This window comes from Drosophila mojavensis, unplaced genomic scaffold (assembly GCF_018153725.1).
Source record: "Drosophila mojavensis isolate 15081-1352.22 unplaced genomic scaffold, ASM1815372v1 contig_231, whole genome shotgun sequence".
NCBI lineage: Eukaryota > Metazoa > Arthropoda > Insecta > Diptera > Drosophilidae > Drosophila > Drosophila mojavensis.
In genome coordinates, this window is record NW_025318772.1 from 7,115,756 (window position 1) to 7,131,286 (window position 15,531).

Genomic DNA, 15,531 nt, shown 5'->3' on the forward strand with positions numbered 1-15,531 from the left:
TAAACTTAACAGACAGAGACAGCGACAGAGGAAGTGAGAGAGAGGAACAGTTGAGCAGATCAGATATGCATCAGACTAAGTTGATTGACGAAGATCAAGAAAATTTTATTTGGAGCCAAGAAGAATTCAAAATTTATATTCAATTTTTATTTCGGCAAAACTAATAATTTAATGAAAACACAAAAACTAACATTTAGAACTGCGACTATTGTGAATTGTTCAAATTACGGTACCAACAACAATTACGTCACAAATAAACCCAAATGATCTGGGGAGATGTGAAATTGCAAAGAGAAGCAACTGAAAGGAGCAAGCGTTAGTGAGAGAGATAAAGAGTGGAAATCGAGAAAAAGAAAATACACAAGGAATTCTTAACCAAATTGGAAGTACAAACTACAATCTAGAATACGTATAAACTATAAAAAAAAAATAAAATAAAAATAAAAAAATAAACAAAAACAAAAAAAAAAAGAAAACCCAAAAAAAAAGGATAAAAAATATCATTAATATATGGAATGTGCATATATATATATTTTCGAATAAAGCGCAGCAGCCAATGCAGGGCTCGTTTGAAAAGAGAAACAATGATACAGCAAATGCAATGGAGGAAACGGCAATAAATTGAGCTAAAGCGCAGCAGCAGCTTTTAAAAATGAGCAAGAATGCAGCAACAAATTGATATGGAAAAACACATATAAAATGAAAAGTGAAATATGAAAAATAAAAGTTGATTAGGAAGAAGCAGGCGTGGAAAATTTCTTTGAAATTGTTTTTGCCGTGATTTGAATGAAATTCATAATGGTGGCCATTGTTTTTTATGTTTTTGGAATGCGACATGAGTTTAACAAAATAAAATAAAAAAAAAAAAAAAAAACAATTTTCTTTAAGCAAGCAAAACATTTTTACAATTGTATTTCGTTTTTATTAAGCATAAGTTTTAAATAATAATAACAACAAAATCTTATATGTATACATAATTTACATATTGAGCAACACAAGAAAAGAAGAAGAAGTTGAGAGGACAGTGAAGAAGCAAAAGTTGAATAAATATTTGAATGCAATTAATATTGATTAGACGTTACGTTGTCATTATACAAATTTATTGTTTTTTTTCTCTTTGCTAATTCTCGTACACTACACTACACATATACACACACACACCTCGATCTTTTTCGTTGCGTTCTGGAAATTATTTAAATTTAAGTGATATTATTAAAAGAAAAACAAAAATGTATCCATTATTGTATAATTACGTGTAATATGCATACAAAAACATACATAAATCACACTATTTTTTATGTTAATAATAATATGATTTTTATTACTATTAATTATCGATTACGAAGTGGAACGCAAGCGAATGCAAATTCTAACAAAAGGATCCTCAGAGCGCTGATCAATCAAGCAAATGAAAAAAAAGTAAAACTGGCACAAGAACAGAAAAACCAAGAAATAAACAAAAAATTGTGCAAATAATTGTAAAAATTAATGTTAATCGAGGGCTCGATATCATTGTCAATATGATCCATAAGAACGAGAAGAACAAGATGAAGGAATGAAACAGAAATCAACTTATACTGCATATTGTCATTTCAATGTCAAAAGCAAATTACAACAACAACAACAACAACAAAAAACAATACAAAAAGGAAAGAAAAAACAAAACAAACAAACACCCATTTTATTAAAAATATACAAATTGTTATTTATAATTAAAAAAGCAAACAACAAACGACTTTGTTTTTATTTCATTTATCATCATTTCTTTTCAGTTTTAATTTCCTTACCTTTTTCGTATAATTTTCTAACTTTACTTTCTCGTATCGATACCGGTTTCCGCATTGTAAATCTATACAAAATATATCTATAAAAAATAGCTTAGAGCAAAGGCACATCAAATAGATCTATTTCACTTACTGACACGGTTTCTTCAAAAGGGTCTCAGATATTGATAAAAAGAAACTATATCAATGTTTACTTTTCCAAATAACTTTTTGAAATCGTAGATATTATATGTGTATGAAATGTCTATATAGAACCCAAATAGATTTTCAGCTATACTTTTCCTATTTGATTTCATTTTCTTTTTGCTTTCATTGTTTTGTCGTTTTATTTTTTTTATTTTTTATTTTTTTATTTTAGATCTCAATCAGATAACATAATAATTGATATGTAGTTAAATGTAATCAGTCAAATATATTTGCCAATATATGTATGTATGTGTATGTGTACTTATTAAGGAATGCAAAGCCCAATATATGAATGTCTATAGATACAAAATAGTATGATATTTCCTTCAGATATCTACAGTGTATTCAGTCGTTCAATTGATGTTTAACGTTAATATTAACATTAGGCGATCAAAACAAGAATTCCGATCGTAAGATCGATGATCGAAAGATCACGAGTTCAAGAGGTCAAGTATACAAATAAATATCTCAATCTGGCAGGCTGAAAGTCGGGATTCGGTTCCCCCACCCAGTACCTGCTAGTACAGCGCGGTATGTTGCATCCACTAACGATAACGATAGCGATTAACGATTACGATAGATAACAAGTAAATACATATATATATATACATATTAATATATAAATATGTTATATTACATATATATATGTATATATATATACATATAATATAACATAGCATATAGCCAGCATTATTATTATATTATATTATACATATATATAGTATATATCGATCGGGCCCTAAGAGCGATCTGTTTTTGCGACTTGAATTCAAAATAATTGGTGTTGTTTTATATAAGTAATTACGGCATATTGATGATGATGATGATGATGATGATTATGATGAGATGATATATTATATATCTTCAATAATTCTCTGGCGTGCGCTCACATGGGTCTGCCTGTGTGTGTATGTGTGTGTGAACTTTTCTAATTGGAGAACAAACTTAGTTTTAAAAGAAAACAAAACAAACAACAAAAATTGCATTCAAAATAAGGCTGATTTATTTGACTTGTTCGTTTTTTTACTCGTATATAAAATTATTATAGAGAGACACACGCACACACACGCCACTAGCACACACACACACATATATGTGTATGTAACAAAAGTGTGTCATATCAACAAATGCTGAGCTAAACCCAGAGAACCTTAAAGATTTAGAAATTCCATTTAAAATTAAGTACAATTTTTACAAAAAATAAAACGAAATGCTCGCCCATTTGAATTAGTTAAGTGTATCAAGCGAAAAGACTTGCGCATTCATCAGATCACGTAAATACTATATGTAAGGGCATCAGAAGTGTGATATGCAGGGCAGATGAGTCAACCCCATTAGAAAAAAGGAAGGGGGAATGAGATGTCTATGCGCTAGACAACTGCTCAACACTGCCAACAGCGACAACAACAACAACAACAACACAAACTACATTTCCTCATGCCCAACACAGACATTAGACACCAGCTATCAGTCATTAGTCATTAGCCATTAGATAACGGTCATCTGTCATTAGTCTCATTCCTTGACTCTGAAAACTCTTCAAGTTCATATTTGACTCGTACTTATATTGAAGAAGCAATAAGCTATTTATACAATCACACGTATGTTGTGTGTGCGGCAAGCAGGAAAAGAAGAAGATGCCAGTACACACATACAGACGCACACCATCGCACACACACACTCTTATATAAACTGACTGAAACTTCAAAAACAAAAACATGAAATTTTAAAATAATGAATATAGGCTACATCATTTTACAAATGGCTTAATATTAAGTGACATTAAAAATAAAAAGCTAACTAATTATTAATAATGATTTCAATAATAGTTTTAAATAAGTTTTTCTACCCCCGAAAGTTGTTGTAACTTTTTTACAATTTAAATTTTTACGATAATTGGCAAAACGCATTTTTATTTATTTATGTGAGCGATCGATCTATATAAACATATAGAACGCTTTGGCATACATACATATATATATTGCACTAAAGTCTAAGTTGCATGAGAAAAACCACAAGATGTCTTCAAAAAATTGGCTATAAAAAAAAAAGGAAAACCAAAAAAATTACTTTCAAAAGACTTTTCGCTAGGGTCGTATATTTGATCTGAGAAACGCCCAGCAAAACAAAAAAAAAAAAAAATACAAAAACAAAAATTTTAAAAATTCATATATGATATAATTTGCATATTGGTAAACAAACAAACAAAAGAAAATGAGAAGAAAAAAACTGAAAGAAAAAAACAAAAACATTGTACTGAGCGTGCGTCAAAAAATCGTATATATATTATTATTAAATAACATTTACAATGATCATTTAACTAAGTTTAGGATGTGAAGCAAGACGAAGAACAAGTTTTTTAAGATTTAGACGTACGTAAAAATCGATTGAACTATCTTAACACCTTGTTATCACTGAAGCCACTTAAGAGCTATAAGACCTTTAAGCAACAGTTAAGAGCTTTACTACAATCACATGCTCGACAACTTTCGCCACATACCCATACATTCATATGTATATATACATCTCGTATATATGTATATCGAATATTCACAATCCAAAAACTTTCTACCCGATTCGAATGCACATCCATCATTCATTTGCCATATAGCAGACATACAAATAAGATATTCATTTGTAGTATGCATTATGAATATATATATACATACATACATATATCTCAAAAGTAGTTCATATATGTTCTATATGCATTATTGTTGTTGTGTCTTCATTCGAAATCCTGAAGGATTATCGTAAAATATAATAAGTTTAAGCAACACACACTCAAACACACAAAGAGAACATGTTTTGTTACGTTTTTTATGGCTCATACCACATGTTGTTTAGGTTCTATGTCTTTGAACTATAAGAAGGAGACGAAGAAGAGTTTACTCTAACTATATACTATGCATTATGTTAATGATACTCTACTCTAATTTGGTAAACAACAAACTAGTTGAACTGGTTGTCATATTCATCGTGCATCATCATGCATCAGTTAATGCTAATGCTAATTGTAAGATTGAAAGATTATTGAAGATATAAATATGAATACCACATAACAAGGTACAAAATAATAGATGGAATGCCTCGACCCGGTGTTCACTAGGAACAGGTGAAATCAATTCGGAAAACGGTTACAACCAACACACACACACACATATACAATCACGTAACTAATACACACACGCATACTTATAAAGTTGAATTTAGCATAAATAAGTTTTCAAAAACAGATTAACCAAAAACAAAAAAACTCAACTTAAATGTCGTGTAAAATTCATGTTTTAATAGTTGAATACTCACATATATAACATAAACATATAACTAAAATGAAATATGCAGTTAATAATTACATATACATATATACGATATATACGACATAAATACATACTTATCAAAATGCAAGCAAACGCATTTTTGGAATAGAGTAAAGCTTGAATACAGTTTCTGACCGAATTACAGCAATCTAAACAATATGGAATCTAAATATTAACTCGATGTACTAGTGATTGAATGTGACATGCATTAACATATTTCTATATCTATATATATATATATATATATATATATACATATAAACCGATAGCTGCAGATATATATGTATACACCCACACATACACAAACACACCTACATAGTATTTACATAACAAGTGGAACAAGCAGAACTCAAAACTACAGCAAATTTTAAAACAGACAAGAAACGAGTCAACGTAAATTAAAGTATTGTAAGGATGTTTAAAGGATCTATAAAATAAAATAAAAAACAAACATTTTACGTGAGAATCGAGTACCTACACAAAGGAAACAAAACAAAGTGAACAGAAGCTAAAATGAAAAGAGTAAAGAAAATTATATACATTCTATATTTTTTGCAAAGCAAACGTGTAAAAAGCAAACCAAACCAAAATGAAACTAACTAGAAAGGCCAGCAAACGAATACAGATATTTAAAAAACAAAAAAAAAAACAAAAGAAAGCAGACTATAAAATACATTTTTTAATTGAGAACAGTAAATGAAAACTCTTCAACTACAATATATTTGCATGTGCGAGTAAAATCTTTTATATGTACGTATACATAAATATATATATATATATATACCAAAATATATACATATATTTTGCGTATTTGTATATTAACACGCACTCACATAAAGACGTACACACACAGGCTGGAAAACTGTTTACCTGTCAACAACAGAATATAGAATACAGAATATAGAAGTATATATATATATATATATATAGATATATATGTATCTTTAACAGGAAGAACAACAAGAAACTTACATACATGTATTGAGACTTGGTTCGCTTTTTTGCTACAATAGAAATCAGTTACATATGTATATGCTAAGTTCGATCAAGTTGAATGTTTGAGTATTCAGCTACTTTTCACATAAAGCTAAATGCTAAATACAATTGTGTCTACATAAGTGTATAAATGTATCAATCCATAATCCATAATCACACACAAACACACACGTACACTTAATACAAACAAAGTACAGAAAGCAAACGAAAAATCACTTTCACTCCATTTACATCGGTCATCATCACAATTCATACTAACGTAATCTAAGCAGATGAAATAGTGAAAAACCATGAAAAAATATATTCAACTTCTTCGAACTCATTTAAGTGTTAAATGTATATGTTAATTCTAAACAATAAACCAAAATATACAACAAAAAATGAAAAATTTGGAAGAGAAAAAAACAAAAGCCATTTGAAAATATGTACTAAAAATAAGCAAACCAAACGAAATGAAAATTATATGATAAAATAAAAATAAAATGATACTTCAATTTTCAAAAAAAAAAAAAAAAAAAAATTGTTTTTACTTGGGGTATTTTCCTTATTTGGTTATAAGTTTTCAAAATGTGGCGGGCTCAGCTTTTTAATGAGAAACCCATATTGTTGTACGTGTTATATAGCATTCAGCTTTACGTTGTATGAAGTTTACGCGTAGTGGCAACGCCAAGCACTTGGCCTTCGTTTTTACATCAGGGCAACAATAATATTCATACAAACCAAACAAAAAATACAAATACTAGCACGAAAATTACTTACGTATTATGCTATATATCCATTCTACACTTTAAGTGCTAACAAACGCATCATGAATGACAGTGTGGAGAATGGCAGCAAAAGCGAGAACGCCGAAGATGGACTACCCATAAAGCCGTCGACTACGTCTACGTCTACGTCGACGTCAACGGCAACAACAACGGCTGCAACAGAAGAAGCAACAACAAAACAAGTAGAATCAGATTCCGACAGCCAAAGCGAAGAAGGTTTAATACAACAGAGAGTCAAGTAAATGTTGAATTTGTTGTCAAATGATTCACTTTCAGATGGCACTATGGATATGATTCGTCGCTTCTTTTCACAGACTTTTCATTTGGCATCGGGCAGAACTGCGGACAACGAAGACGCAATTGTGGATAAGGTGAGCTTTATCTCTAATATATGCAGATTTGATAAGTGTGTGTGTATGTATTTGCTATAGGTAATTCCTGAACTGACCTTTGACGGTCTATCATCGTACTGGCGCGAACATGGCTTTAAAAACATTGTGACAATGGTGGGTGCTGGAATCTCCACGTGTGAGTTTAACATTTCACTAAAATTCAATTTTTAATGTGCTAATTACTAAACAAATATTGGAAACAAATTTACATAGCTGCGGGTATTCCGGATTTTCGATCGCCAGGCTCTGGTCTGTACAACAATTTGAAAAAGTACAAGCTACCGCATCCGACGGCAATATTTGATGTGGACTACTTCCAAAGGAATCCGACACCGTTCTTTGAACTGGCCAAAGAGTTATATCCCGGCTCGTTTGAGCCGACGCCGGCCCATTACTTTGTTCGATTGCTGCACGATAAGGGCCTGCTACAGCGTCATTATACGCAAAACATCGATACACTGGATCGGTTGGCCGGTCTACCCGAACACAAGATCATTGAGGCACACGGCAGCTTTTATACGAACCACTGTCTCAATTGCAACCAGGAATACGATATGGCCTGGATGAAGGCCAAGATATTCGCAGATGAGCTGCCAAAATGCGAGGAATGTAAAGGACTTATAAAGCCGGATATTGTCTTCTTTGGGGAAAACCTCCCTGGAAAGTTTTACAGCAGTCCCGAGGAGGATTTTCGAGACTGTGATTTGCTCATTATCATGGGTACATCGCTGGAGGTGCAGCCCTTTGCATCGCTCATCCATCGGGCTGGGCCCCGTTGCGTTCGCCTCCTTATTAATCGCGATGCCGTTGGACGCTCCAGTTTTGCTCCTTGGATGGATAGCAATGAACAGTCTTTACTCTATGACAAACCGAAGAATACGCGCGACGTGGCTTACCTAGGGGACTGCGATGCAGGTGTCTTGGCACTGGCCGAGGCACTGGGCTGGGCAGACGAGCTCCAGCAGCTGATCAGCAACGGAAAGCAGAAAATAGAAGAAAAACCGGACAACACCGCTAAATTGGATGGAGATGAGGCCCAGGTCAAGGAGGAGGAGACTGTGAAATGACGCTAAATTTAGACTAGTATTCCCAATTTGATTTGCATTAGAGAATGCGCTGCTGTTACTAAGGAAATTTTTTCATGCGTGCAATATGTATGTATGTTTGTATTTAATTGCATAAGAGTGTGGTGTAACCGGATACGTCTAAACGTATATATGTATAAATATACGTTGACACGTATCCGTTAAATATATATATACTTGTATATATAGTGTTTGATGAACGAAAACGTGTTCGCTATTTGTTTTTGGACCCATGTGCAGCGTTAATAGCAGAGTAGAGATACAGCAGGAGGTAGGAAACTTATAGAAACCTTTTACCCACCCGTCATAGTAGTCAATCATATTATTTTTGAAGCATTAGTATTCAATGAAAAAAGATATAGACAAGGTACATAACATAGATAGAAATACAATGTTGGCAATTATTTGTTATCTATTCTTGTAGTCAATTGTCTACGCCATAGACTATCAAAATCTGCCTAGCAATTAGATGCGGATCTCACCTTTATTATTACGTTTAAATATATAAATATAAAACATTGAACGTGTTCAATGTAGTCATTATAGACAAGGCTCTTGAAAGTTAAGCAATAATATATTGCTAGTTATTGATATTGGTTTCTTATTTTGGAGGCTCAAAGTAACCCAAATGTAACATTTGAGGCAGCAGATATTCCAGTTCTTGTTTGTAATCCTTGTCTTGATACAATTCCAAGCGATGTTTTTCGTTGTTCATCAATTCATTGGGGTCTTTGCCTTTACGCATGCTATACGAAACAGGCAAAAATGTTGTGAGCAGGCAGTAATCTATTGAAGAAGACACACATCGAAGATAATGACGATCGTAAGGCTGTTTTGTATGAGCTTACCAGTGGATCTTCTGTCAAAAATCTGCTGACGCAATTCGACCAGGTTGGGCATATGTCCTTCATACCCAATTTTAGATAATGTCCTCGTAAAGGTGTCAAAGTAATGGTAAAGAAGTTCATCCCATTTGTCCTTTCGGTCGTCCCTACTTAACAGCATATATTTGGCGTACTGCAGATCGTTAGCAATGGATCCGACGGAAGACATCTGGAAGTCAATCAGCATGCAATCGTTGTCCTTGAACATAATATTACGGATATGAAAGTCTCCATGGCACAGAACATAGTATGCATTGGCTTGTCGGTTCTGCCTGTATTCTCGTATGACGTCGCGCCAGCGACTAAGAATATTTTCACGCATTGGCTCAAAGTATTTGCGATACATCTTTAAGCTGTCCTTCTGGCTGATCATATTTATAAAGTTGGGCAGCCCGCTGGTTATGACTTCCAGTTCGAATAGGTTTGGCATAGTTGTTACATCATATTGTAGCTTGTCAAATATTTCTGGGTGCTCCTTCAACAACTTGAAGCTGACCGCATGCCACTTGGCCAGTTTTGCCAGCACGGCCCGCAGCTCGTCTAGTGTGGCATTTCGATTGCGAATCACTTCGTAGCCCAGAGGCAACAGATCCTCGAAGATCATTATCTGCCGTGGCTGCATGCTGTAATACACACAGGTCGCACAGAACTTCGTCTCTTCACCAGCTGCCCGAAGTATCGCCACGAACCTGGGCAACACTTCCGTATACATTTCAATCTCTGTTTGGAATATTTTGGATTCGCTAACGAATTCTTTTTTATGCCCATCCACCTCTGGCATTATCTTGATGATAAGCGACTTTGAACACTTTCCCTTTTCTGTCGAATACTCGACGTTGGCACGGAACATAACACTCGCATAGTGATCGCCCTTAGCACTTGCCGGCGACATCTTTGCTGCACTCACTGTCAGACTCGGCTCCTTGAGATGCTCCACTAACACCTCCTGAAAGAATTGTTCGTTCAGCCAGGCGGGCGCTTCTAACTCATCCGAATTGTAGTCATCGTTATTTGACGGCATTATAAATTCTACAGACGTCGCGTCGGTTGGTGTGGCGTTCAGTCATAAAATAAACTAGATTCGAGTCGTATTCCGCATTTATACGATTTTTACTATCATGAGCTTTTCAAGTACTTAAAGCTAGATAACAAATTTCGTTTATTGATTAAATTGATAGGTTTTGGTTTTAATTATTTAGTTATTTTAATATAGTAACATACGTTGTTTATATGTGTCTACACAAGAGAGTGAAATACTCATGTTTAGTTGTCAATATCTTCTGTATTGGGTAAGAACTTTATCAGCTGTAAAATGGTAGTTAATTATATGGAACATTTAATTAACTTTAAAATAGGTAATAAATACTCAAATGTTTATTTAACTGAGAACTGTTTAATTGGTTCTCTTCAAAAAAATAACACAGACGTTGACTCCATTGTTCCATACCGTTCTCAACGAGCGGCGCACATGACAATCATAGAAGGAATCAAATTAATGACCTAGCTCACTCTTCTCTCCCTGCTTATAGTTCCTTTCTCACATGAACATATGTACATATATGCTGTGCTAGTATCAGTCTGAACACGATTGAACAGTAAACTGTTAGCTTACATTACAATTAACAGATCTGCCTGTGCAAAGCCTCCTCTTTTTAGAGTAGATAAGCATTGACTAGTTTAGTTGTTTACCCTGCCTATATTAAGATTCATTTTTACATGATTTATTTTGAAAAGAGGATCAAAATGTTGAATGACTTTACTTATTGGTAAAGATCTGTGAGGCAGTTCTAGAGAATTATAGAAGCGATTGCTTCATTGAAAGTTGGTAGTGCATAGTACCATTAACCAAGCAACGCATACACATGCACATGTGTTTTCTAGTTAGTGATAGTACATATGTTTCTAGTTAATATGCACATATGGCTGCACATATGTATATAAATGTTATATAAATAATTAAAATTAAAGACTTATCCAAGACATGTGTTCTACAAATAACAAAAAAATTAAAAGCCATGATATTTATGATACCTTTGACATATAAATATGAAGTATTCCAGTTACGTTCAGATTCCCCCGTTCTCAGTACTGATATGTGGCAAACACTGTGCACACACAGAACAGACTAGTGTTCGTGAATACCTCTGTGACGGAGGTGTCGCAATCGCAATCCCAGCAACAACGTGATAAGTAGGTCGAGCCGGCACCCAGCTCTTGGCCCAGCATCACCTGCACTACATGCTTGTAGCGCTTGACTTTTGGACTCGCCGCTATTTGCTGGTTCACCTCATCCGCGATTTCACGTGTCCAGATCTTGGCAATGTCCTTGTCATATATTTTGTCTGTAATTTGCAGTTGCTTAGCAACGCTTATTTGTTGGGTTGCAATTCAAGTTACCTTTTAGTTTCGCAGCCATTGTGCTGTTTATAATGTTTCTAACAATTGGTAACGGGAAGGATTCACCAAATGCTGGTCGCATGCTGTAAGCCGCAGGTTGGCCCACAGCTTCCTCCTCCATTTCCGCATCGGCTGAGAGTTGCGCCGACGCAGATTGCGTTTGCGTTTTATGCTGCGAAGCTGTGTTGCTTGCTTTTTTTCGTACCGAGCGTTCAACTTTTTTGGTATTCATGCTTTTCTTTTCGTCAGACATTTTGCTCAAAATAAGCTAAAAACATAAATTTGTTCGCAAGTAAATATACGCTTAGAAGTCGCCTCTTTGTTTTGCTGCCTCCCAATAGAGATGGACTTCAAGTGAATGGCAGAGGAATCGCGATACCATACAAATATAATCGATAAATTTGCCACTGCCTGGCATGGCGTTGCCATCTTGTTGTGGAGAATTGATAAATTAAATTTGTCCGTTACTCACAATTAATAAATCTTTATTCAATTTTAAACAAATCAAAAAATTACATAATAAATTCGATAAATATGTTGATTAAAGAAAATAAATAATAGTCATAATTTTAAATAACTTTTTAGCATACATTAAAGCAAAGTGCTTTGCTTCTTAATATATCTTTTTATACTTTTGTATTATACATATGCATGTATATATTTATGTATATACATATATATATATATAAATATGTATAGAAAATATTTGTGTGTAAATCTTTGTGTTCACTTTGTTATTAGTTGCGCAGCAAATTACATGCATGATGAGTGACGTACTGCGATCATAAAATTAAAATCTCGACACACAAATCAAATTATATTAATCAAAGTTGACATTTAAAAATGATTTAAGAAGGATAAACAATTTGCACATACATTTTCACGTTTCACACTTAACTTATTAAACAACATAATACAACATACAATGATCAGACAAACCATTAAAATATTTTGACGGGGTGCACAAATTAAATGACTACAAGATTTTGTGTATAATAATGCTCGAAACTAACTGAACTTTAACTTAAAAATTGGCAAACTGTTTATGTAGTTCTTGTTTTCTATAGTTTTTCCTATTATACAGTAATGTTGCGCGTTTCTTGAAAAATATCTTAAGTGACTATACTATAAACTAATTCGCCAGAGTGCTCGCTCGGCGTATATTTTGCTCGTTTATCTTACAGCTCTCTGTTCTTAGTATCGTTATCGTTATTGTTTTTTGTGTTTTGCTTTTTGGTACATTTCTGCTTAAGTATTTAGGCGTAAAAATCCTTGCCAGATCTCATCAGCCAGTAAGCCCCAAGGCAAGTTTAAAATTCAAATCTGAAATAGAATTGCAAAATCGTTAGTTTATATTTATGCAGAAAAGAGTCTTAGAACTTACATTCGATTCCTCCTGATCATGCGAATGACCGGTTAGTGTGATGCCCGCGTCCGCTGAGTTTGATGCCGTGCCGGCTGCAGTAAGATCCACCTGTGAGGCGGTTGGTCGTAGAGAGGCACGTTTAGTCACTATTTCCAGCATCTCATTAAGTATTGCACCCTCCGCAGCTACATCGGCGGAGCTCTTGTCCAGTTCTACAATAGCGTTAAAGATTTTAGATACTAAATGGAGATACCGATTTATTTCTTATCACTTACTATTGCAAGACAATCGCAAATTGAGCTCCTCTTTAAGCTGAGCATGTCGATATTCCAGTTGCAGTTCCTGTTGTCTTATAGTAAGTTCCTCATCACGTTTTCTAAATGAAATGAAAAATATGTTATTTAGTCAATTGTTGTTAAGGGATTGCATTCGTTGATGCCATACTCACTTTAGGGCTGTGATATTTCGCCAAATTTCTAAAAGTTCTTTTAAAAGCTTATCGTCATTGTCCTTAGTAGCATCCAGACTGCAAAAATAGGTGTTCATTGAAATTTTATACCGTTTACTTGAGCTGTATTTTTACTTACTTTTCATAATTTTGCGCCTCGCCGCGCAAGGCTTTCTCAATTAGAACGCCGCGAGCCTCCAGTTCCTTCAATTGCACCTCGAGCTCCTCCTGTTCACGCTGTATTTCTTGAGCGATTCGCAATCGCTTGAGTTCAGCCTGTCGCGAAGCCTTCGATATGGCACGTTGCTTCTTATGCTCTCGTGTCTCGTTAGCGTTGCTTTCATCTAAATATCACGCACAAATATGTATATACATATATGAATAAATGTGTATTAGTTACTTAATCTTATCAAATGGAGATCAATTGGACAAAGATTTGGGAAATGTTTACATAAAATGAGTTTAACAAACCATCGGATCTTTGATAATTCAGTGGCAAAGGCGGTATGGGTGGCGGGATCTGGTCGTCCATGGCAATCGCTGCGGCCAAGTGATGGGGATTGTGTATATAGAGCTGCGGGCTGGACGATGAGAACGATTCGGTGTTCGGTTGCTTTCGATAGCGACTGTTGTTCGTTGTATTGAGGTAATCTTGGGCGTGTTTCGTTTGAGTTGTGATTGTTGCTGCTGTTGTGCTTGTTGGCAATGTTGCATTGTTTGTGAACATATCCTTGTCCTAATTGTTGTGTTTCATTGAAATATATTTGGTTAAAAGTTATGTGTATGTTGTGTATATTGTTCAAGGTTCGGCAGCAATGGCATAAAAGAAACATCCAAAATGTAAACAATTTTCAGTTCAATTCAGTTATCAATCATCAGTTTCAAAACAAAATGTTATTAACAACTTATATATAAGAACACAACGTGCCTCATTATTCACTATTTAAGGGAAATTTGGAAATTGGATTCGAAACCACACCAAACCAATTCAACCAATTCATGCAACATGTACTTATATATATTAATAATAAAAGTAAATTACTATGAAACACCCAAATATTTCCATATGTCTATGCAAATTTATCAAAAAGCTTAAAAAATAGTTGAAAATAATAAGAATTGTTTTTAATTAACCAAAAAACTTAAACGAATTATAACACATAGTAAAGTCAATATAGGCCTATGTCAAAAAAATAATATCTTTATATGCATATAGAATCATATAGGTAGGTAGTGCAGGCCCCATAAACCAGAAATGGTTTACGTTTTTATAAAGGAAATAATCATAATTAATTAATTAAAAATATATAATCATAGGGTATCAGGCAAGTTATAACTTAAATATATTCAGCTGCAAGTGCGAAAAGAAAATAAAATTAAAATATATAAAAAATGCTTTCAAGCAAAGTTAGAAAATAAATGAAATGAAAACAAAAATTAAAACATTTCACAACACATTGTGAAATTTAGCGCTATAAAACATAAAAAAAAAAGAAATAATAAAATGTGTAACAAAAAAACTATGTTCAACATACCAAAACATTATACCTTTATAATTATTTTTTATATTAATCAAAATTGTGAATTTTTTGTCAAATGTCAAATTTAGTGCAATGTGAATTTTTGTCTAATATTTTAATGTGAAACATATAAATAGCTCATGCCAAATCAATGAAATTTCGAGATTATTAACAGTATATAGTAGTATATAGTTGAGTAAAAATATTCTTACACCAAAACCGAAATTCCGCAGATCAAAGCAAGACTGTAAAATGTTGATAAGAGTTGAATTTGTTGTTTTAGATGAAGGACACACATAGTACATAGAACATTAATGTAAATCAGCCCAGATTTTATAGCCCCAATTTGTAATGCACAATTAATTAATGACGTCTTTATGAATTCA

At 33.6% G+C, this 15,531-nt stretch overlaps 4 protein-coding genes across 10 annotated transcripts in view; 1 reads left to right on the forward strand and 3 right to left on the reverse strand.

Moving 5' to 3' along the window:
- Positions 1-6,954: 6,954 nt before the first annotated feature.
- Positions 6,955-8,712, forward strand: LOC6575224 (NAD-dependent protein deacetylase Sirt2). The gene is made up of 4 exons (XM_002001202.4): positions 6,955-7,269; positions 7,330-7,424; positions 7,485-7,581; positions 7,659-8,712. The coding sequence occupies exons 1-4, from the start codon at positions 7,095-7,097 to the stop codon at positions 8,510-8,512; spliced, it is 1,221 nt and encodes a 406-aa protein (XP_002001238.2). The 5' UTR covers positions 6,955-7,094; the 3' UTR covers positions 8,513-8,712.
- A 140-nt stretch (positions 8,713-8,852) lies between these two features.
- LOC6575225 lies at positions 8,853-10,439 on the reverse strand. The gene is made up of 2 exons (XM_002001203.4): positions 9,379-10,439; positions 8,853-9,316 (listed from the first exon to the last, which is right to left on the reverse strand). Exons 1-2 carry the CDS (start codon positions 10,433-10,435, stop codon positions 9,132-9,134), a joined length of 1,242 nt encoding a protein of 413 aa, XP_002001239.1. The 5' UTR covers positions 10,436-10,439; the 3' UTR covers positions 8,853-9,131.
- Positions 10,440-10,549: 110 nt separating this feature from the next.
- On the reverse strand, positions 10,550-12,174 carry LOC6575226 (dynein light chain Tctex-type protein 2B). Its single transcript, XM_002001204.4, has 2 exons — positions 11,812-12,174; positions 10,550-11,756 (listed from the first exon to the last, which is right to left on the reverse strand). Exons 1-2 carry the CDS (start codon positions 12,062-12,064, stop codon positions 11,497-11,499), a joined length of 513 nt encoding a protein of 170 aa, XP_002001240.1. The 5' UTR covers positions 12,065-12,174; the 3' UTR covers positions 10,550-11,496.
- Positions 12,175-12,275: 101 nt separating this feature from the next.
- The window catches only part of LOC6575228 (F-actin-monooxygenase Mical), a 50,981-nt gene continuing 47,725 nt past the window's right edge, over positions 12,276-15,531 (reverse strand). For 2 of the 7 annotated variants that reach the window (XM_044007954.1, XM_044007951.1), the window contains 7 exons: positions 15,358-15,390; positions 14,097-14,361; positions 13,765-13,969; positions 13,626-13,703; positions 13,453-13,553; positions 13,196-13,389; positions 12,276-13,134 (listed from right to left, as the gene is read on the reverse strand). In XM_044007954.1, the coding sequence (XP_043863889.1) occupies positions 13,129-13,134; positions 13,196-13,389; positions 13,453-13,553; positions 13,626-13,703; positions 13,765-13,969; positions 14,097-14,361; positions 15,358-15,390 (882 nt within the window). In that variant the 3' untranslated portion in view covers positions 12,276-13,128. Of the gene's footprint in view, positions 13,135-13,195; positions 13,390-13,452; positions 13,554-13,621; positions 13,704-13,764; positions 13,970-14,096; positions 14,362-14,725; positions 14,977-15,357; positions 15,391-15,531 lie in introns of those variants that run through there. The other 5 variants (XM_044007952.1, XM_044007956.1, XM_044007953.1 and 2 more) reach the window with 4 other exon arrangements.

What these genes read in the sequence shown, in the direction of transcription:
- LOC6575225 (XM_002001203.4), bottom strand. Translation starts at nt 10,435, where the DNA reads ATGCCGTCAAATAACGATGACTACAATTCGGATGAGTTAGAAGCGCCC. An exon ending in TTTTGACAGAAGATCCACTG is followed by an intron (nt 9,317 to 9,378) that starts GTAAGCTCATAC and finishes CTTCTTCAATAG; the next exon opens with ATTACTGCCTGCTCACAACA.
- LOC6575226 (XM_002001204.4), bottom strand. Translation starts at nt 12,064, where the DNA reads ATGTCTGACGAAAAGAAAAGCATGAATACCAAAAAAGTTGAACGCTCG. An exon ending in AATGGCTGCGAAACTAAAAG is followed by an intron (nt 11,757 to 11,811) that starts GTAACTTGAATT and finishes TGCAAATTACAG; the next exon opens with ACAAAATATATGACAAGGAC.
- LOC6575224 (XM_002001202.4), top strand. Translation starts at nt 7,095, where the DNA reads ATGAATGACAGTGTGGAGAATGGCAGCAAAAGCGAGAACGCCGAAGAT. An exon ending in AAGACGCAATTGTGGATAAG is followed by an intron (nt 7,425 to 7,484) that starts GTGAGCTTTATC and finishes TATTTGCTATAG; the next exon opens with GTAATTCCTGAACTGACCTT. An exon ending in GGGTGCTGGAATCTCCACGT is followed by an intron (nt 7,582 to 7,658) that starts GTGAGTTTAACA and finishes AAATTTACATAG; the next exon opens with CTGCGGGTATTCCGGATTTT.